The 20,705-nt window shown below is 43.0% G+C and overlaps 1 protein-coding gene across 5 annotated transcripts in view; it reads left to right on the top strand.

Annotated features, from left to right (window-relative positions):
* Nucleotides 1–20,705, top strand: part of CWF19L1 (CWF19 like cell cycle control factor 1) — a 32,924-nt gene that overhangs the window by 1,353 nt on the left and 10,866 nt on the right. For 2 of the 5 annotated variants that reach the window (XR_519181.4, XM_002718647.5), the window contains exons 2-10: nucleotides 1,026–1,110; nucleotides 2,052–2,130; nucleotides 2,696–2,797; nucleotides 6,539–6,753; nucleotides 9,683–9,801; nucleotides 14,863–14,947; nucleotides 17,253–17,393; nucleotides 18,505–18,616; nucleotides 19,439–19,518. Coding sequence is in view for 4 of the 5 variants with exons in the window: in XM_002718647.5 (XP_002718693.2) it covers nucleotides 1,026–1,110; nucleotides 2,052–2,130; nucleotides 2,696–2,797; nucleotides 6,539–6,753; nucleotides 9,683–9,801; nucleotides 14,863–14,947; nucleotides 17,253–17,393; nucleotides 18,505–18,616; nucleotides 19,439–19,518 (1,018 nt within the window). In the remaining variant the exon portion in view is untranslated. The remainder of the gene's footprint in view (nucleotides 1–1,025; nucleotides 1,111–2,051; nucleotides 2,131–2,695; nucleotides 2,798–6,538; nucleotides 6,754–9,682; nucleotides 9,802–14,862; nucleotides 14,948–17,252; nucleotides 17,394–18,504; nucleotides 18,617–19,438; nucleotides 19,519–20,705) is intronic. The other 3 variants (XM_017348482.3, XM_070057410.1, XM_070057409.1) reach the window with 3 other exon arrangements.

Here is a 20,705-nt window from a genome sequence, read left to right on the forward strand (position 1 = left end):
GGCTAGAAAGCTTCCTAGAAGGTGCTGTACTCAGAAGAGAACTGTGTGACAAAGCCTGTTTTGCAACGCAGCCTGGGTTTCTGTGGTTTTGAGAAGGGAGTAACTTTCTGAACCGGTCAGGAAGCTTTCAGAGATGTGGGCTGTGCCAGGTGGGGAGAACTTAGACTTGACATGTGTAGTATTGGAGGATCAGGAGAGGTGACTGTCTCAGGAAATAGTGCAGGCAAAGAGTAAGCGAAGTGACAGAGGGAAAGGTTTCAGTTAGGGAGACTTGGAGAAAGTGCTAGAAAGACAGGTCAGGACCTGTGGAGATCAGTCGGGGAACAGCTAATGTTTTTGAGGAGATAACTTAGAACTGTCTTTATATAAGGTGGCATAGAGGGGTTAGAGGAAACACAGGCGCAGTCTCTACTTTGTATCATATTTGTCTCTGATATAGAATCTCTCCCTTGCCTTATCCTTCATTTTTCCTTCTCATTTCCCACCTTCCTTCCCCAAATGCAGTTTGTGTTCACGTTCTGAATTTCTCATCTGTTTCTCTCCTCCCCATCTCCCTTAGCATTGTCCTTCTTGTTCCTCTGGGATCATATTTCATTCTGTAGCATTTGAAGATAAGTACCAGTTTATTGAATGAATGACTAAAGCCATGCACTGAGAAAGTGGCAGTGGAAATAACAAGGACAGAATCAGTGTGACAGATGTTTGGATGGGATTTGGTGACTGAACCAAGGAGTTTTGACTGTTGATGAGCAGTTTGTTACTAGACCTATCCACAAAACATAGGAACGAGGAGACGATGGCTCAGTTGTGGAGGAAATGGTAAGCTAGACTTTAGGTGTGGTGGGTTAGAGCTGCTCCCCCAGATGGAGCTGTCAGTGGTCAGTAATCTACAGGCACGACACCTTACAAGGTAACTGCAGAGACTGGCCCACAGTTCTGCTTCATCCAGAAGACTGCTTTATACCAAACCTGGCAGGCCCATTTGTGTTTCTTGAATCGCTGTAATGTCTTTCTCTGATTTACAGCTTGGCTTGTGGAGATGTTGAAGGCAAGTTTGATGTTTTATTCAATAGAGTTCGAGCAATTCAGAAGAAAAGTGGAGACTTTGATGTAAGACTTTTTTTTTTTTTATTGAATGTAATGTTACTATTGTAGTCTAAACATACTAGAATAAAATTTGGGCCCCTACATTAATATTAATTGAACGCATACACTACATTTTTGTTAGACTGAGTTCCTTTTGTGGGCAGGGAAATTTATTTAGTAGCTGAGGAAGGTTACAAAAGGGATACCTTGTAACCTATGAACGTTTCTTTTTTTTTTTTTTTACTTTTTGAATTTGAATCCTGTTATTAAAATCAAATTCTTAAAATATCCCTAGGTGATTCTGGTCCCTGGGTTTGGGAAGTGTAGGTCTACATCATGAGTGTATGGTACGGATTAAATCAGATAATATGTGTGCAAGTTCTTCACACACAGAGGAGCCCTCGATAAAGCTATGTATGGCTGTCGGCTAGACTGTAAGCTCTTCGAGAACCGAATAGTGTCCTTGATATGAGGATAACTTGTTCATTAAGTTAAACACTGAGTAAAGTCACCAGGCAGGAAATGTGTTTCTTGCGCCCTGTAGCTCTCAGTGTATCTGATCTTTTTAGTTTTATGTTTCACAGAGGGATTCTTTAAAGGCCTGTGTCTCCATCACTGTGTGTTCCAAGGAGGGAAAAGGATGGTAGAGAGCAGAATGGAAGAGTGGGACTGAGAATATTTGAGAAGCACTTGAATTCTGATTTCTTTTGAAAGTTCAGTTCCTTGACTTCCTCTTCTCTGTCCCCAACTTGAATTTGACAGCCATCGAGGCAAAATGTAATTCATAGAATCAGTAACTATTACAATTGCTGCTAAAGAATTGTGTATTGAAATTCTGCAAATTGATTAAGAAGAAAAACCTGATTAGAGACCATTATGTACAATTATTTGTTAAATGTTACTGTCAATTTTGTACTGCTTAATATTTTAAAATCTCATATAACTGTTTAAAAAACTCATTTTAGCTGCTGTTGTGTGTAGGAAATTTCTTTGGCTCTACCCCAGATGCTGAATGGGAGGAATATAAGACTGGCATCAAGAAAGGTAGAGAAATTCCTTTTATTTAATTTATGATTTCTAACCAAATTTTAATGGTTACAGTTCTTGCTGTTTTTTGTTGTTGTTGTTGTTGTTTGCTTGTTTTTTACTTTTTAGTTATTTTCAGATTTCCCTCTTGAGCTCTACATCGAGCTGGAAAGAATGCCTGAGCAATAAACTACATGTTCACATTTTTTACTTGCTTCAATTTAGTTTCAAAAAAACCCTTATAGATGAGCAGGAAGTGAATAAATGCAACCATATATGTCTTTTCCTTTATCTAGTCTTAGTTTTTTTTTTTAAGCTCTTAAGAGTCTATGTTTTGCTCATTGTACATTGACCATCTCTGCTAAGATGTCACTTCATGTGCCTACTGACATTATTTAATAGTAAATTGATAAGGGTGGGTGTGGGATATTCTTAGTGGTAAGCATGTTCTACTTTTAGGATTGCTATGGAGGAAATGCACAGCCTCTTTACTTTTGCTATGAGTATTTTTCCACAGGGAAGCATTTCTCAAATTCCGAAATGGATCTGGTAACTATGATGTCACATCTGTTTCCCTCACTAGCCCCTATTCAGACTTATGTGCTTGGTGCCAATAACCAGGAAACAGTAAAGTATTTTGAAGATGCTGATGGGTGTGAATTAGCTGAAAATGTTACTTATCTGGGTAAGTTGAAATTCCTTATTTATAATGAACGTAATAACATGTTTCTAGGAATTAGTCTCCCCTAGAAGTGTTTGCCTGGATTCTTTTGCCGTAACTGCTTGAGCAAATAAGAGTTTGGGGGTTCTTTCCCAAAGTCTCTGGCTATGCCCTTAGGACAATGGTGTTTTTCCTTTGGCTATACCATTTCTTCCCATTCTCCTGTGTCTCTGCAACCCGCTATGTACTCTTTCTGCCAACGAGAGAAACTCCTTGCCTACAGTATGGAGTGTTTAAGGTATAAAGTATGTTCAAATAAAGGAAATTTCATATATGTGGCCTGATCATATAACCTTGCTGGATCCATAGGCAGCTTAGGCTCCTAACTAGCTATAACTCTAGGTTCCACTCTAAGATTTTGGCAATTCAAGTTTTTAGTGCTGATTCTTGGGTTTTTAATCCCTTTTGTCCTTTCTCTGGTTCCAGGTCAACTCTTCAATTCCAAGTTAAAATTGTTCCCTTCACAACCCACTCTTTTGGTGATTCTTCCTATGTCTAGCTATTTTTTAAAGCACTGTCAAATTTTGCTTACTGTCTCTTACTGCTTTTTGGATTATTCAGCTCATTTTCTAAAATGACTCTACTGTTATCCACATTTCCTCTTTGTTGTCTCATTTCTCTGGAAAGCTTCTGCATTTTTCTGCTGTAATGGCCCACCCCCACCTTTCCCCTTCCTAGCATAGGCCATCTTGGCCTTGGGTCTCTGTATCTGGCTGCATCTACACTGCCCATATAAACAATCTTACCTTGCTCCAATAATATGTGGCTTCTTTAAGCAAAGAATTGAAGGATTTTTGATTGTTGTTTTAACCATAGTTGTGAGATATAAGTTTTCAAATCCTTTTATTATAGATTGTAACATTGACCTGACTTGTGACAATTCTCCGTGTAATATTTTTAAAAGATTTATTTATTTGTTAACAATTTATTTTATTTATTTGAAAGGCAGAGTTACAGAGAGAGGTAGAGACAGAGAGAGAGGTCTTGCATCTGCTGGTTCACTCCCCAAATGGCCGCAATGACCAGGACTAGGCCAGGCCAAAGCCAGGAGCCAGGACTGTTTCTGGGTCTCTCACATGGGAATGCAGGCCCAAGCACTTGGGCCATCCTCTGCTGCTTTCCCAGGCGCATTAGCAGGGAGCTGGATCAAAAGTGGAGCAGCCAGGACTCAAAACCAGCGGCTCTCTGGGATGCCGGCACTACAGGCCCAAGTTTTAACCTGCTGTGCCAAAATGCCAGCTCCTATTTATTTATTTAAAAGACAAAGTTTCAGAGAGAGCGAGGCAGAGAGAAAGAAGTCTTCCATCTGTCAGGGCTGGGCCAGACTGAAGCTAAGAGCCAGAAGCTTCATCCAGGTCTCCCATGTGGATACAGGGGCTCAAGTACTTGGGCCATCTTCCACTGCTTTCCTAGGTGCATTAGCAGGGAGCTGGATCAGAAGTGTTATAGCCAGGACTCAAACTGGTGCCAACTTGAGATGTGGGCACGGCGTAACCTGCTACACTACAGTGCTGGCCCCATAAATGTAGTTTTTAGATTTACATTTAGACCACTTCTAAATTTAGTGCCAGGATTGGAAAGAAGGGCCAAGGGGTCAGCACTATGGCATAATGGGTAAAGCCATCGCCTGCAGCCCTGGCATCCCATATGGGTGCCAGTTCAAGTCTTGGCTGTTCCACTTCCAATCCAGCTCCCTGCTAATGTGGCTGAGAAATCAATGGAGGATGGCCCAAGTACTTGGCCCCTGAACCCATGTGGAAGACCCAGAAGAAGCTCCTGGCTCCTGGCTTCTGGCTTCTGGCTTCAGATCAGCACAGCTCCGGCTGTTGGAGCCATGTGGGGAGTGAATCAGCAAATGAAAGATCTCTCTCTCTCTCTCTCCCCCTCTCTCTGTAAGTCTGCCTTTCAAATAAATAAATAAATCTTTAAAAAAATAGAGGGACCAAAGTTGGCTTATATTTGTGAGACACATGTATATATAAAATATATGTATATTATATACAATATACGTATAATATATATAAATATATAATATATATAAATATAATATACATATATTTTAAAGATTTTATTTATTTATTTGAAAGAGTTACACAGAGAGAGGAGAGGAGAGGCAGAGAGAGAGAGAGAGAGAGAGAGAGGTCTCCTGTCTGATGGTTCACTCCCCAATTGGCCACAACGGCTGGTGCTACGCCAGTCTGAAGCCAGGAGCCTCTTTTGGGTCTCCCATGTGGTTGCAGGGGCTCAAGGACTTGGGCCATCTTGTACTGCTTTCCCAGGCCATAGTAGAGAGCTGGATTGGAAGTGTAGCAGCCCGGTCTCAAACTGGCACCCATATGGGATACCAGCGCTTCAGGCCAAGGCGTTAACCCACTGTGCCACAGCGCCGGCCCCACATATATATTTTTTAAGCTCCATTTGGAGGAGGAACTAATGAACTTGATAGTGAAAATGTGGTAGTGAGCTTAACACACTGGTGAAGCATCCAACATAGAGTTGGAAGTGATAATTCCTTCTAAATGCTACAAACAGGGTCAGTGTTGAAGAGTAGAGGCTTTAGGGAGTTAGTCCCATAAAGATGGAAGATAGAGCTGAGAAGAGAGAGTGGTGGGAGAGTGAAATTCGATTGTTGTGGGTTAAGGAGCTAACCAAGAGGTAAAGCCCTTAGAGAGCATAGACCACTCTTCAGAAACTTGAAACTGAAGAGAAGGAAGTTTCTAGTTAGTTTGTTTTTGTCCTGGATGGGAAGGATTGAGCATATTCTATTCTATTTTTTTATTCTTTTTCTTAACAGAAAAAGTCAGTTAAGCAGAGACTGAATAGGGAGGTGAAAGTTGATGGAAAAAGGTATCAGAGTAGAGAAGAAATGGAGCCAAAGATACAAGCTGAGAAAAACTTTCAGTCTCTGCTTTTCCCCAAACAGTTGTTCTTTCCAAGTGTTTTCTTCTTGGAAGCTGCTGCCTGCCTTAAAAGTACTTTTCTAAACTCTAGCATCCTTAGAACTACAGTTATTTTGTCTTTTTTTTTTTTTTTTAAGATTTGTTTATTTATTTGAAAGGCAGAGTTACACAGAGAGAGAAGGAGAGGCAGAGAGAGAGAGAAGTCTTCCATCCGCTGGTTCACTCCCCAATTGGCTGCAATGGCCAGAGCTGTGCCCATCCAAAGCCAGGAGTTTTTCCGGGTCTCCCACGGGGGTGCAGGGTCCCAAGCACTTGGGCCATCTTCTACTGCTTTCCCAGGCCATAGCAGAGAGCTGGATCGGAAGTGGAGCAGCTGGGACTCGAACTGTCACCCATATAGGATTCCAGCACTGCAGGCGGTGGCTTTACCTGCTATGCCACAGCGCGGGCCCCTATTTTGTCTTTTCATTGCCTCTTCTTGGGTCCTTAGCCCATGTAGAGTCTTCTCTAAAGGTAGAAAGCCTTTTTCTTAGTTACCATTTCCCAACGTTTTCAGTCATATTTGGAAGGCACCTGATGTAAACAGACTGGCCTGTGGGCTCTAGCAGCCTCCACATCATGGCTGCTTACAGAACAACAATGCATCATAGCTGTCTGGTATCTGTCCTAGTGGCCAGCCAGAGCAGGGCTTGGGAAATCCACTGCTTCAGGCAAGGGGAGAGCCGTGGTGGGGAAGCATCGCCATATCAATGGCATTTCCTTCTACGGTTTTGACTAAAACTTGTCCACTTTTCTTTGGACCCAGGTCGTAAAGGTATCTTCACTGGAAGCTCGGGGCTGCAGATTGTGTACCTCAGTGGGACGGAGTCCTTAAATGAGCCAGTCCCCGGTTACAGTTTTAGCCCCAAGGACGTGTCTTCCCTGAGAACAATGCTGTGTTCAACACCCCAGTTCAAAGGTGTTGATATCTTGCTCACGTCCCCGTGGCCCAAGTACGTGGGAAACTTTGGGAATCCTTCTGTGAGTAGTGCTTGTTCAGTTGGAATTTCTATAAGCAAATTGTACTAGCTTAAGCAGGGCTTTACTCATTTTCTTTCTTTTTTCTTTTTATATTTAATATTTTAGAACTTTATGTCTTTCACTAGATATCTTTTGTAAAAGTTTTTAGGATTCTAAGAGCTGTACAACTGACAAAGCAAAAGTTGACCTCATTAAAGTGTAATTTACGGAAGAAATTGCTGAAATGTTAATAATAAATGAATGGCTCTTCATATTTTCTAATTTAAGTACCTGTCTCAGTCTCTTAACATGTTTGGAGGATTCAATAGTTTTTTTTTTTTTTTTTTTTTTTAAAGAAAACTTATTTTGTTTATTTGAAAGATATAGAGAGAGATACTGTCCAATCCCTAGTTCATTCCCCAAATGGCTGCACATGGCTAGGGCTGGGCCAGACTGCAGCCAGGAGCCTGGAACCCCATCCAGGTCTTCCATATGGGTGGCAGAAGCCCAAGCATTTAGGCCATCTTCTGCTTTCCCAGGAGTATTAAGAGGGAACTGGATCCGAAGTAGAGCAGTTGGGACTGGAACTGGTGCTCATATGGGATACTGAGATGCCAGCATCACAGGTGATAGCTTAACGTGCTGTGCCACAACCCAGCCCCCAAGGGCTCAGTAATTTTCACCAAGAAGATTTAGACCTAGTGGCAACTCTACAGTTGGTGTTTTTTCCCGCTTCATTGCCAGATTATTGCATTTTGGCTATCAAAATGTTTTTAAAAATTAAATCATCATGAAATTATGTCTAGTAATCCAAAGCTGGGAAACGAGGTGTTGAAAACTTGACACTTTTTTTTTTTTTTTTAAGAATCATTTTATTTATTTGAAAGACAGAGTTACAGAGAGAGGCAGAGGCCGGCGCCGCGGCTCACTAGGCTAATCCTCCACCTTGCGGCGCCGGCACACCGGGTTCTAGTCCCGGACGGGGCACCGGATTCTGTCCCGGTTGCTCCTCTTCCAGGCCAGCTCTCTGCTGTGGCCAGGGAGTGCAGTGGAGGATGGCCCAAGTGCTTGGGCCCTGCACCCCATGGGAGACCAGGAGAAGCACCTGGCTCCTGCCTTTGGATCAGCGCAGTGCGCCGGCCGCAGCACGCCGGCCGCGGGGGCCATTGGAGGGTGAACCAACGGCAAAGGAAGACCTTTCTCTCTGTCTCTCTCTCACTGTTCACTCTGCCTGTCAAAAAAAAAAAAAAAAAAAAAAAAAGAGAGAGAGAGAGAGAGAGGTAGAGCCAGAGAAAGAGGTCTTCTATTCCACTGGTTCACTCCCCAAATGACTGCAAAGACCAGAGCTGAGCTGATCCAAAGCCAGGAGCCAGGAGCCAGGAGCTTCTTCCAGGCCTCCCACATGGGTGCAGGGGCCTAAGGACTTGGACCATCTTCTACTGCTTTCCCAGGCCAAAGCAGAGAGCTGGATGCGCCACAGTGCTGGTCCCTTGACACTTCTCCAAAAGGAACATTTTAATATTGGGATGCATTGGAACTCCTCATTGTGTCTGATATGCATATTTTTATAAGTGATTTCATAGAGGATGTATACCAGGAGGGACAGCTGTAATGGGGAGTGAAATGCTACATTGGTAGAAACAAGCCAAGGCAGATCTTGAGAAGATTGTGTGTGACAGGGAGACCATCAGCTGGGCTTCAGTGGATGAAAATACAAGAATGCACCTGAGAACAAATCTCCATGAATACATTCAGAATCACCCGTGATCCAGAAGAGGGTCTCGTAGGCCACTCCCTGCCAACTTCAGCACTATCTGTGGCGGGAAGGACCAGCAAGAAACCAAGCATTGTCAGGGAGGATTTGAAAGAAGAAGAGACAGTTTTTTCTTCCCCTTCCAAAAACCCCTGGTTGAGCTTCACCAAGAATACAAGAGATGGTGCTGGTTGCAGCACAAAGATATGGCAAAGCTAGAGAAGATGCAGAGAGGGCTACTAACGTGATGATGGAGGGGAGGAGGACTCATGTGATGCTCCCACATGAGCAAAGGGTGGAAACGAGGCCTCTTTAGCTTGGAGAAAGCTAAAAAACGATTTTGATCAAAGTTTGTTAACAGCCACGTGAGATATTTATGGGAGATAAAACAATATAGTTCACCAGTCCCTAAGATACTATAATTAACACGAAGGTCAGTTCCCTGCCCTTGAGTTCCTTACCTGAAGGAAGTAAGCATAAGACAAATTGAAGTTCCTGGTTTACTTAGAGAAAACTCAACTTTGGTAATTTCTTTATTTCTGCCTAATACCTTGTTTTAGACTAGACTTCATAATGTTATGGATGAGAGATCATGTAATTGGTTAACAGAAGCTAGGGAATAAGCTTAACTGGTGACTAACTTTACGTCAGTTAAACTTTGTAACAAGAGTGTAGTTGTGCCTAACTGCTGCTAACAAGCATCTGGTTGTGTAACAGCTGCCGCTATCTTGACTGAAACGAAAGTTTATGCGATGAGATCCTTGCTTGTTCCGTACTATGGATCCTCAGGGCCGTAAGGCTGGTTGTTTTCACTTTCTGTGTTGAGATGGACTGCCTGCATTGTCATTACTATTGGTACACTACAAAGCACATTTTAGGAACACAGTTTATGGGCTCCCAAGAAAGGGCTTACTTTCCAAAAATGGTTATAATAATCCGTGTTTTGGGAATTAGTATAGAGTGGTTAACTGCTGGCTTCCCACAGTTGTTCCTATTTCTGCATTCATAGTATTAGTAGTACAGTTCCCTTACTTGTTTGATTTTTCTCTGATTGCCATACCAGTCACTGTGCAAGTCCTTCTGCCCACATTTGTATTCAAATATAAATTCTAAAGGCATTTCAAAGTGTTTTGTTATTTCCTTGAATTTCTTGATAACTCTTGTGTCTGTAGAGATAACCAAGTTTCTGTTTACTAGGGAGAAGTGGATACCAAAAAGTGTGGCTCCTCTTTGGTCTCCAGCCTTGCCACAGGCTTGAAACCAAGATATCATTTTGCTGCTTTGGAAAAGACCTATTATGAGAGGCTTCCGTATAGGTGTGTAGCATTTCTTTTGTTCTTTTCTTTTTGAAGAATTTGCCTTTGATCAACAGTGTGAACTATTGTTACTCATTTTCAACCACAGAACATCTTGATTCTTGGTTATCAGGCACTGAAAGGAGCAACTGTCAAATCATTCACCTTCTCTGAGTTTGTTCCCTAAATTGAAATACAATGGATAGATTAGAAGGCTCCTTAGCGATCAGTGCTGTGGGTAGCAGGTAAAGCCACCGCCTGTAGTGCTGGCATCCCATATGGGTGCTAGCTGCAATGCTGGCTGCTCCACTTCCAATCCAATCTCTGCTAATGTGCCTGGGAAATCAGCAGAAGATGGACTAAGAGCTTGGGCCCCTGTACTGACATGAGATCCAGATGAAGCTTCTGGCCTCTGGCTTCGATCTGGCCCAGCCCTGGCCATTGTGGCCATTTGGAGAATGAACCAGCAGATGGATGACTTCTCTCTGCCTCTGCATCTTCCTCTCTGTAACTCTGCCTTTCAAATAAATAAATAAATAAATCAGTCTTTAAAATAAAAAAAAAAGTCCCCTTAAAGGTTTGAGGGCCTGAAGTAACAATACTTTGTAACACTTTATATCCCATTTGATCAGGTCAAGCCAAAGTTCTTTGTGTACTCTTAAAAATTCACTTCTCAGTATAATCAGTATTTTACTTTAGAACTTATATCAGTTATTTCTTTTTTTTTTAGTTTGAGTTTGGAAGTGATTTTTTTTTAAAGGAAAAAATTGCACAGAAAATAAAACTGCTATTTTATAAGTGGTGGAGTTAAATAAAGTTGACTTTTAATTATCTTCACTGATAAAGGGCATGGATAATCCCTATCTAATAGAAAGTTTCCTTTCTGTTTTTTAAATCTTTTTTTTTTTTTTTTTTTTTTTTTTTGACAGGCAGAGTGGACAGTGAGAGAGAGAGACAGAGAGAAAGGTCTTCCTTTTGCCGTTGGTTCACCCTCCAATGGCTGCCGCGGCCGGCGCACTGCGGCCGGCGCACCGCGCTGATCCGATGGCAGGAGCCAGGAGCCAGGTGCTTTTCCTGGTCTCCCATGGGGTGCAGGGCCCAAGCACCTGGGCCATCCTCCACTGCACTCCCAGGCCACAGCAGAGAGCTGGCCTGGAAGAGGGGCAACCGGGACAGAATCCGGCGCCCCGACCGGGACTAGAACCCGGTGTGCCGGCGCCGCAAGGTGGAGGATTAGCCTAGTGAGCCGCGGCGCCGGCTCTCCTTTCTGTTTTTATACAAAGCAATATATGTACTCCTTGAAAGTTTGAAAAATAAAAAATAAAAGTGAGCCAAACTGTAAGTAACCTGTCTCCATCTAGTTATTTCACGACTTAGTATATAGCTATAGGTAATAAAGTTTTTTTTTCTTGTTGTTAAATCTGTGTATATGCATTCTAGGAAAAATACTTTGTTTCCTAAAAGTGTACTCTGAAAACACAGGTAATAGAAATGAGCCGTTCAAAACCTGTACAGCCTTTTAATGATCTGAATACCCAGTTCTTCATAGAACAAGTATAAACTGCCATTTGGCACATGAAATGATGCTCTCATCATTAGCCATTATAGTAATATATGTAAACTAAAACCACAATGACATAGCACTTTTGGCTATAATCAAAAAAGCAAATAATAACAGGTGTTAGTAACAATGTGGGAGATTTGGAACCCTCACACATTGCTGGTGGGAATGTAAAGTTATACAGCCATTTTAGAAAACTAATAGTTTCTCAAAAATTTAAACATGGTTACTGTATGGCCCAGCAGTTCCACTCCTGTTCTAAGAGAAATAAAGACATATGTTCGTATAAAAACTTATACACAAGTAGTGTTTCAGAAATGGTCATGCATGCATTTCTGGAAGCTGTAGGGGAGAATCTTCTAGCTTTTTTCAGCTTCTGGAGGCCTACTGAATTCCTCGTCTCATGACCTCTTTGTTCTTTTTTTTTTTTTTTTAAATGTCATAATTACAGAGAGAGGGAGAAACAGACAGAGAAAGGAAGAGAAAGATCTTCCATTTGCTGGTTCACTCCTCAAATGGCTGCAATGGCTGGGGCTGGGCTAGCCAAAGCCAGAGGCCTGCTTCTTCTGGGTCTCACACATGGGTGCAGGAGCCCCAGCACTCAGGCCATCTTCCTCTGCTTTCCCAGGCACTTGGGCAGGGAGCTGGATTGGAACTGGAGCAGCTGAGATGCGAACTGGCGCCTAAATCAAATGTGCCACAGGCAGCAGCTTTACCCACCATGACACCGCACCGGCCCCTTCTTGTTCCCACTTCTGGCTGGTGGAATCCTTCCTACCACTTTGACCGTCCACAGTCTGTTTTTCCTCTTGATTCTTTTCTGCCTCCCCCTTCCATTTTTCTGGGCCCTTGTGATTGCATTGGGTCTACTCGGATAGTCTAAGATCATCTCCCTTTCTAGGTAAGCCAACTAGTAACTGATTAGCTGACTAATTCCATCTGCTCCTTTAATTTCTTTTTTTGTTGTACAAACTTATTTATTCATGGGTAATGGGAATTAAAACATGGTAACTTTGGTGGGGAGGACCATTATTTTGCTTCCCACTCCTGGTGGGAATGTTGCCAGGTTTTGAGGCCATTGTGCTAGTCATTTGCATTTAAGAAAAACATTTTTGCAGGATATTCAGGTATTTTTACTTAATGTCTTAATATATTGTTAAAATTTCTATTTAATTGTGAGAAAACTTTTTTTCATTTTTTAAAAGATTTATTTTATTTATTTGAAAAAGTTACGGGCCGGCGCCGCGGCTCACTAGGCTAATCCTCCACCTTGCGGCGCCGGCACACCGGGTTCTAGTCCCGGTTGGGGCGCCGGATTCTGTCCCGGTTGCCCCTCTTCCAGGCCAGATCTCTGCTGTGGCCTGGGAGTGCAGTGGAGGATGGCCCAAATGCTTGGGCCCTGCACCCCATGGGGGACCAGGAAAAGCACCTGGCTCCTGGCTCCTGCCATCGGATCAGCGCGGTGCACCGGCCGTAGTGCGCCGGCCGCGGCAGCCATTGGAGGGTGAACCAACGGCAAAGGAAGACCTTTCTCTCTGTCTCTCTTTCTCTCACTGTCCACTCTGCCTGTCAAAAAAAAAAAAAAAAAAAAGTTACAGAGAGAAGGAGAGAGAGAGAGAGATCAATCTTCCATCCACTGGTTCACTCCTTAAATGGCCACAACTGCTGGGGCTGGGCCAATCCAAAGCCAGGAGCCTGGAGCTTCCTTCAGGTCTCATGTGGATACAGAGGCCCAAGGACTTGGACCACCTTCTACTGCTTTCCTAGGCCACAGTAGAGAGCTGGTTCAGAAGTGGAGCAGCCAGAACTAGAAACGGCGCCCATATGGGATGTTGACGTTGTAGGTGGTGGCTTTACCCACTATGCCACAGTGCCGGCCCCAAAAATAAAGGATTCTAAGGATTGGCGTCTGTGTTAGTAATCAACTCATAAAATGATAAATACCTATAAAGTACTATAGCTTTTTTTCTTTTAGTTACAAATAGTAGTTACTCACTTTAAATACTTTTAAAATTTAGAATAGTTCCAGAAAGTATTTTGGTGTATACAGTTTCCATATTTTCTCTATGACTTATAGACATGCCTGTATTTTTATATTTTTCCCAGAAAAATGATTATGCTAGCCAGCGCCATGGCTCTTTTGGCTAATTCTCCATGTGTGGCACTGGCACCCCAGGTGCTAGACCCACTTGGGGCGCCGGATTCTGCCCTGGGTGCTCCTCTTCCAGTCCAGCTCTCTGCTGTGGCCCGGGAGTGCAGGGGAGGATGGCCCAAGTGCTTGGGCCCTGCACCCGCATGGGGGACCAGGAGGAAATACCCACTCCTGGCTTTGGATCGGCACAGTGCGCCGGCCGTAGCGGCCATTTGGGGAGTGAACCAACGGAAAAAGGAAGACCTTTCTCTCTGTCTCTCTCTCTCATTGTCTAAACTCTGCCTGTCAAAAAAAAAAAAGAAAGAAAGAAAAAGAAAAATGATTATGCTGTATATTGCTGTTTAGTGAATGTTTTTACATTTAGGACACATCTCTTTAGTTTTCATTGTTTCATCTTTTACATTGTTTCATCATGGCACAGTGGGTTAAGCTGCCGCTTGCAATTCTGACATCCCATATAAATATGTGTGGGTTTGAGTCCTAGCTGCTCCACTTCTGATCCAGCTCCCTGCTGATGTGCCTGGGAAAGCAGCAGAAGATGGCTCAACTGCTTGAGCTCCTGCCATTCCATTCTCCTGGCTTTGGCCTGGCCCAGACCTACTCATTGTGGTCATTTGGGGAGTGAACTAGTTGGTGGAAGGTCTTTCTCTGTCTCTCTTTCTCTGGCTCCCTCTCCCTGACTCTGCCATTCAAATAAAATAATAAATAAATGTTAAAAAAAAATAGTAGAATGAACCTTCATACCCTTATTACCTAGTTTCAGTAATTAGCAACATTTTACTAACTTTACAGCTCTTTTGAAACCAAGAGTGGGTGAGTGCTTTTCAGAGATAAGGATCTCATCTCTCTTTTTTTTTTTTTTTTCAATTTATTTATTTATTTGAAAGACAGAGTTATACAGAGAGAGGAGAGGCAACGAGAGAGAGACAGGTCTTCCATTTGCTGGTTCAGTCCCCAATTAGGGGCAATGGCTGGAGCTGTGCTGATCCGAAGCCAGAAGCTTCCTCCGGGTCTCCCACACAGGTGCAGGGGCCCAAGGATTTGGCCCATCTTCTACTGCTTTCCAGGCTATCGCAGAAAGCTGGATTGGAAGTGGAGCAGCCGGGACTCGAACCAGTGCCCTTATGGGATACCAGCACTGTAGGCAGTGACTTCACCTGCTACACCACAGTGCCAGCCCCAATCTCATCTCTTCTTAACAGCCCTGTGTGATAAGGAAATTGGTCCCTATTAGGTGGATGGATGTCTTACATGAGATTGTGCACTTGTAGTGATGGACTTTGCTCTTCTCATGGCCCCATGGAGTCTATATTTTCTTAACTGCAAATTAAAAGTGTTAGTAATCTGTTTTCTGTCAAATATGTTTTAGAAATCATGTTGTTCTACAAGAAAATGCACAGCATGCTACCCGGTTCATAGCTCTGGCAAATGTTGGAAATCCAGAAAAGAAGAAGGTAAAAATTGGAGTATTTGGTGATAGTTTAATATTCGTTGTTTGCTTGATAAATGTTTCTCTGGCACAGTTAAGCAGTCACATCTTCTCACTCCCCAACTGCAAGGTTCTAGAAACTTTCTGGATTCCTTTGTAAAGATACAATAATGAAGAGTCAGATTTCCTAGGGTCCTTTGGGAAAATATTTTTATCAAATGAATGGTGTTCCTTTCCTGCCACATTCTTGTGGTTTTTGTACGTGTATTTGTGAATTGTCCTTAGATGGTACTCTTGCTTGCTCCTTTTACAGTTTCAATTAGTAGAAATAATAAAGTCCTCCTAAGGATCTACCTAAGCCCTCCTTGACTTTGGGAAATATTAGTGATATCCAGAATCTTTGTAGTGGAAAATAGTACAGGTCATAAAAGGGAAAATACCAGAAAAATAGATTGTTTCTCTTTCTTTCCTGAGAGTATTTCTGATTTCCAGGGGCCAGAAATACCCTATTGTGGATTGAGATGGGTAAAATCGGAATATTTAGTCAAATAGGAAAATAGGCAGAAATAATCTTCCTAAATAATTTAAAGTTTATTCTACTGTAACATATCATAGATGATGTGTATAAGAGTTAAGAAAATATATTTTTTCATAATATATTAATCTTTTATGCTCAATTCTTTCTTAGAAAGTTGTAGATTTATAATTTTTTTAATTACCATTTCTTTTTTTTTTTTTTTTAATTTTATTTTTTTGACAGGCAGAGTGGACAGTGAGAGAAAGAGAGACAGAGAGAAAGGTCTTCCTTTTGCCGTTGGTTCACCCTCCAATGGCTGCCGCGGCCGACACGCTGCAGCTGGCGCGCTGCGGCCGGCGCACCGCACTGATCCAAAGCCAGGAGCCAGGTGCTTTTCCTGGTCTCCCATGCGGGTGCAGGGCCCAAGCACCTGGGCCATCCTCCACTGCACTCCCGGGCCACAGCAGAGAGCTGGCCTGGAAGAGTGGCAACCGGGACAGAATCCGGCGCCCCGACCGGGACTAGAACCTGGTGTGCCAGTGCCGCTAGGCAGAGGATTAGCCTATTGAGCCACGGCACCGGCTTTTAATTACCATTTCAAATTGAATAGCACTCACAGTACTTTCCACCTGTTGCTTTATTCTCAGAAACATGTTAGCCTCAGCCATAAGCTACTCATACTCCAAGGATATGTACATTTTTTTAATTTGGTAAGCATTATTAAATTCATCTGAGAATTTTATTTCAATCTATATGCTTACCAGCAGTATATGGTTTTTATCCTCTATATTCTCAACTTTTTAAAAGGTTTTTGACAATCTGATCGGTGAAATATGATGTAACATTGTTAGATTTCCTTGATTAGTAGTGAAGTTACATCTTTTCATATCTAAAGTTTTTAATATCTGTGCCATTTGTCCAAACCTCCAGGTATTTGTATGAATATTGAATTATTTGCTGCTTGTTTCTAAGGAAATTTTAATCAACGTTTTAGCAGAATCTGTGTAATATCAGAGGGAAATTCTTAGTTGTCTAATTGTAGTTTTCATTGAGAAAAAAGAATGGCAGTGCCATGATTCTGTTGATAAAGTACACAAAAATAAAGGATTCAGAGACAGAAGCAGATTGTCTTCAAGGGTTCAGAGCAAGTCTGAAGTGGTGCTTGTCAGTCTTCCCTTAGGCAAGGGAGGATCCCTGAGCTGAGTCTCTGCTCAGCACTTCATCAGCCCTCGGTTAGCCCCTTTAGAAGTCACTGAATGGAGGCCAGCGCCGCGGCTCACTAGACTAATCCTCCGCCTTGCGGCGCCGGCACACCAGGTTCTAGTCCCGGTCGGGGCGCCGGATTCTGTCCCGGTTGCCCCTCTTCCAGGCCAGCTCTCTGCTGTGGCCAGGGAGTGCAGTGGAGGATGGCCCAAGTGCTTGGGCCCTGCACCCCATGGGAGACCAGGAAAAGCACCTGGCTCCTGGCTCCTGCCATCGGATCAGCGCGGTGCGCCGGCAGCGTGCCGGCCGCGGGGGCCATTGGAGGGTGAACCAATGGCAAAGGAAGGCCTTTCTCTCTGTCTCTCTCTCTCACTGTCCACTCTGCCTGTCAAAAAAAAAAAAAAAAAAAAAAAAAGAAGTCACTGAATAGGGACTTGATATGCTGTGTATTTTCTGAGCCACAGATGGGCTGATTGCTGTACTTTTGGTTTTATTCAATTCATTTCACTCAGATCTGATGCTTTCTGTGAAATCTTTGTAGTAAAGCAGACTGATCACATTTGGGTAAATGGTATTAACTCTAACATTATTATGTTGTTTTTCTCCAAAGTATCTTTATGCATTCAGTATTGTTCCCATGAAACTAATGGATGCAGCAGAACTGGTAAAACAACCTCCAGATGTCACCGAAAACCCCTACAGAAAATCTGGGAAGGAAGCAGCCATAGGAAAGCAAATCTCTGCCCCTGAGGTATGTTCTAATTGAGGGCTGGTATCTTCTGGGCAGGAGTGCTCATTACAAGTATACTTTTTCTGATGATTGCTTAGTACATATGACAAATTTCATACTTAAAATCAGAATCTTTTTTCTTTAGGAAAATCATAGTGGTGAGTTTCTTATTGTAGCTTGAGGTTAAACAGTTTCAATGTTTTAAGTCTGTCTTTGTCAAAATTTGATTAACTGGAGACTGGTGCTGTGGTGTAGTGGGTAAAGTCATTACCTGAAGTGCCGGCATCGCATATGGATGCTGGTTCAAGTCCTGGCTGCTCCACTTCCTATCCAGCTCTCAGCTATGGCCTGGGAAAGCAATAGAAGATGGCCCAAGTATTTGGGCCCTTGCACCAGCGTGGGAGACCTGGAAGAAGTTCCTGGCTCCTGGCTCCAGATCAGTGGATGGAAGACCTTTCTCTCTCTCTCACTTTCTCTGCCTCTGCCTCTCTGTAACTCTGCCTTTCAAATAAATAAATAAGTCTTTAATTAAAAAAAAAAACTTGATTATTCTTAGCTCTTTAGCAAGGATTCAAGTTGGTAGCAGTGTCATTTGTGATTTATATTGATTGCTAATAGGTGCATAAGATTCATTCTGAAGAAATTGTCTTGGTAGCAGACTTTACTGAAATTAAATTTTCTCCATAATAAAGCAAGGAATGTCAAATTCTCTTATTAGTTTGCATGGTCTGCTTTCTTGGGCTTTTCTTTATGTTCAATCTTCTCATCTCTTCAAATTAAACTGAATTATACTTATTTGACCTGTGAAATTGTAGGATTATATTATGTTTCCACTGAGAGAGAAAGGAAAAGGAATTTGAATGGGTTCATACTGTTTTGCTTTAAGCAAGAATTGCTTTGTACTTTGCATTTTCCCCCAAGTGGTGGGTTTGGCAGTAGATTGGCTAAGGGTTGAGGTACATGACTGAGAGTCCTGGAATCAGGATTGGGAAGATTCTTTTTTACCCTCAAATAGGCAGAAAGGGCTGAGAGGAAGGATAGTCATAACATGGCGAGAGTCTCTGCGAATGGTTGGCTACTTGTCTAGAGGTTAACTGAATAATATTTACTCTTCTGCTTACTGCCATTCCAGGAAGAATCATCCTGTCAATTTTTCTTTGATTTAAATGAGAAGCAGGGAAGGAAGCGTTCATCCACAGGCAGAGATAGCAAATCTCCTCACCCAAAGCAGCCTCGCAAACCTCGTAAGTACCTTGGTTCTGGAGGTCTCCTGTGTGAGCAATAACTTTGTTCTGGATTTTCTTTGGAAAGCAGCATTGCTAAAAGCACCTCTTCTGGCAGAGAAAAACTGTGTACTTAATCATTAGGAGCAACAGTAAAAATAAAATACCAAAGATGGCCTGACTTTGAGGCTGTTTGAGACACTTCCTGTAAGAACCATGGAAACAGCTCCTTTTCTTTGTGTTTATAAAACATGAAAAGGTAAAGAGCATAAAAAAAACAATATAGTCTATGGCCATGCCACCTTGAACTTGCCCAATCTCGTCTGATCTTGAAGCTAAGCAGGGTTGGGCCTGGTTAGTACTTGGATGGGAGAAGACCAATATAGGTTCACAAAATAATCGAGTATTCAAACTGAGAGGAAGGATCTTAAGGCTATTTTATTGAGATCCACTTTTCCACCTCCTTGTTTTAAAGATGAAGATGCTGACCTTGGCTGGCCAGTGGGACTAGGGGGCAAGAGGGGAAACTGAGAAAGGGGATCAGCTACTGGTATAGTTTTCTTTAATGGCATCCTGTGGCCAGTTGTGTGCTGTTTTAGTCCATGTGTGATTATCTACTACCTGTGGATTGGTTACAGATTCAAAATTTTTCTAATAGAGATGTAGTCTCATTAAAAATGGTGATGGTGATGTCAGAGTGAGGAACCGAAGTCCAGCCCTTTATGGCAGTGCTATGTCCCGGTATTCACAGGATAAAAGGATCGGATGAGACTGAGTTCCACAGGGTGATTTTATGCTGTAGTGCTTGGACCATAGTAACTCTTGGCTTTCTTCCACATGAAGCTCAGCCTCCAGGACCCTGCTGGTTTTGCCTTGCGAGCCCTGAAGTGGAAAAGCATTTGGTTGTCAACATTGGCACACATGTGAGTTATTTCCATTAACCTTTTACAGAGAAGGAGGCACTTGCTTGTTTTTTAATTAACCTTATTGAGTTATAATCTACATATAAAATTTACTTTCAATTTGAAGTGTGCAATTCAAAGACTTTTAGTAAGCTTACTGAGACATGCAACCATTGAATAGCATAGTTCTATAACATTCCCACCTCCAGATGTCACTGAAAACCCCTACAGAAAATCTGGGAAGGAAGCATCATTAGGAAAGCAAATCCCTGCCCCTGAGGTATGTTCTAATTGAGGGCTGGTATCTTCTGGGCAAGAGTGCCCATTACAAGTATACTTTTTTTTTTTTTTAAGATTTATTTATTTATTTGAAAGGCAAAGTTACAGAGAGGCAGAAGCAGAGAGAGAGAGAGATCTTCCATCCACTGATTCACTTACCAAATGCCTGCAACTGCCAGAGCTGAGCTGATCTGAAGCTAAGGAGCAGGAACTTCTGGGTCTCCCATATGGGTACAGAGGCCCAAGCACTTGGGACCATTTTCTACTGCTTTTCCAGGCCCTAGCAGAGGACTGGATTGGAAGTGGAGCAGCTGGGACCTGAACCGGTGCCCATATGGGATGCTGGCACTGCAGGCTGCAACTCTACCTGCTGTGCCACAGTGCCAGCCCCACAAGTATGCTTTTCCTGGTGATAGCACACTGTCAGCCCCAGGCAACTGCTAATCATTTTTTAAAAATTTATTTTATTTATTTGTTTTTGTTTTTGTTTTTTTTTTTTTTTTTTTGACAGGCAGAGTGGACAGTGAGAGAGAGAAACAGAGAGAAAGGTCTTCCTTTTGCCGTTGGTTCACCCTCCAATGGCCGCCGCGGCCGGCGCGCTGCGGCCGGCGCACCGCGCTGATCCGATGGCAGGAGCCAGGAGCCAGGTGCTTTTCCTGGTCTCCCATGGGGTGCAGGGCCCAAGCACCTGGGCCATCCTCCACTGCACTCCCTGGCCACAGCAGAGGGCTGGCCTGGAAGAGGGGCAACCGGGACAGAATCCGGCGCCCCGACCGGGACTAGAACCCGGTGTGCCGGCGCCGCTAGGCGGAGGATTAGCCTAGTGAGCCGCGGCGCCGGCCTAAAAATTTATTTTATTTATTTGAAAGAGTTAGAGAGGTAGAGACAGAGAAAGAGGTTGTCCATCTGCTGGTTCACTGCCCAAATGG

The sequence above is a fragment of the Oryctolagus cuniculus genome, chromosome 15 (assembly GCF_964237555.1).
Source record: "Oryctolagus cuniculus chromosome 15, mOryCun1.1, whole genome shotgun sequence".
Lineage (NCBI taxonomy): Eukaryota > Metazoa > Chordata > Mammalia > Lagomorpha > Leporidae > Oryctolagus > Oryctolagus cuniculus.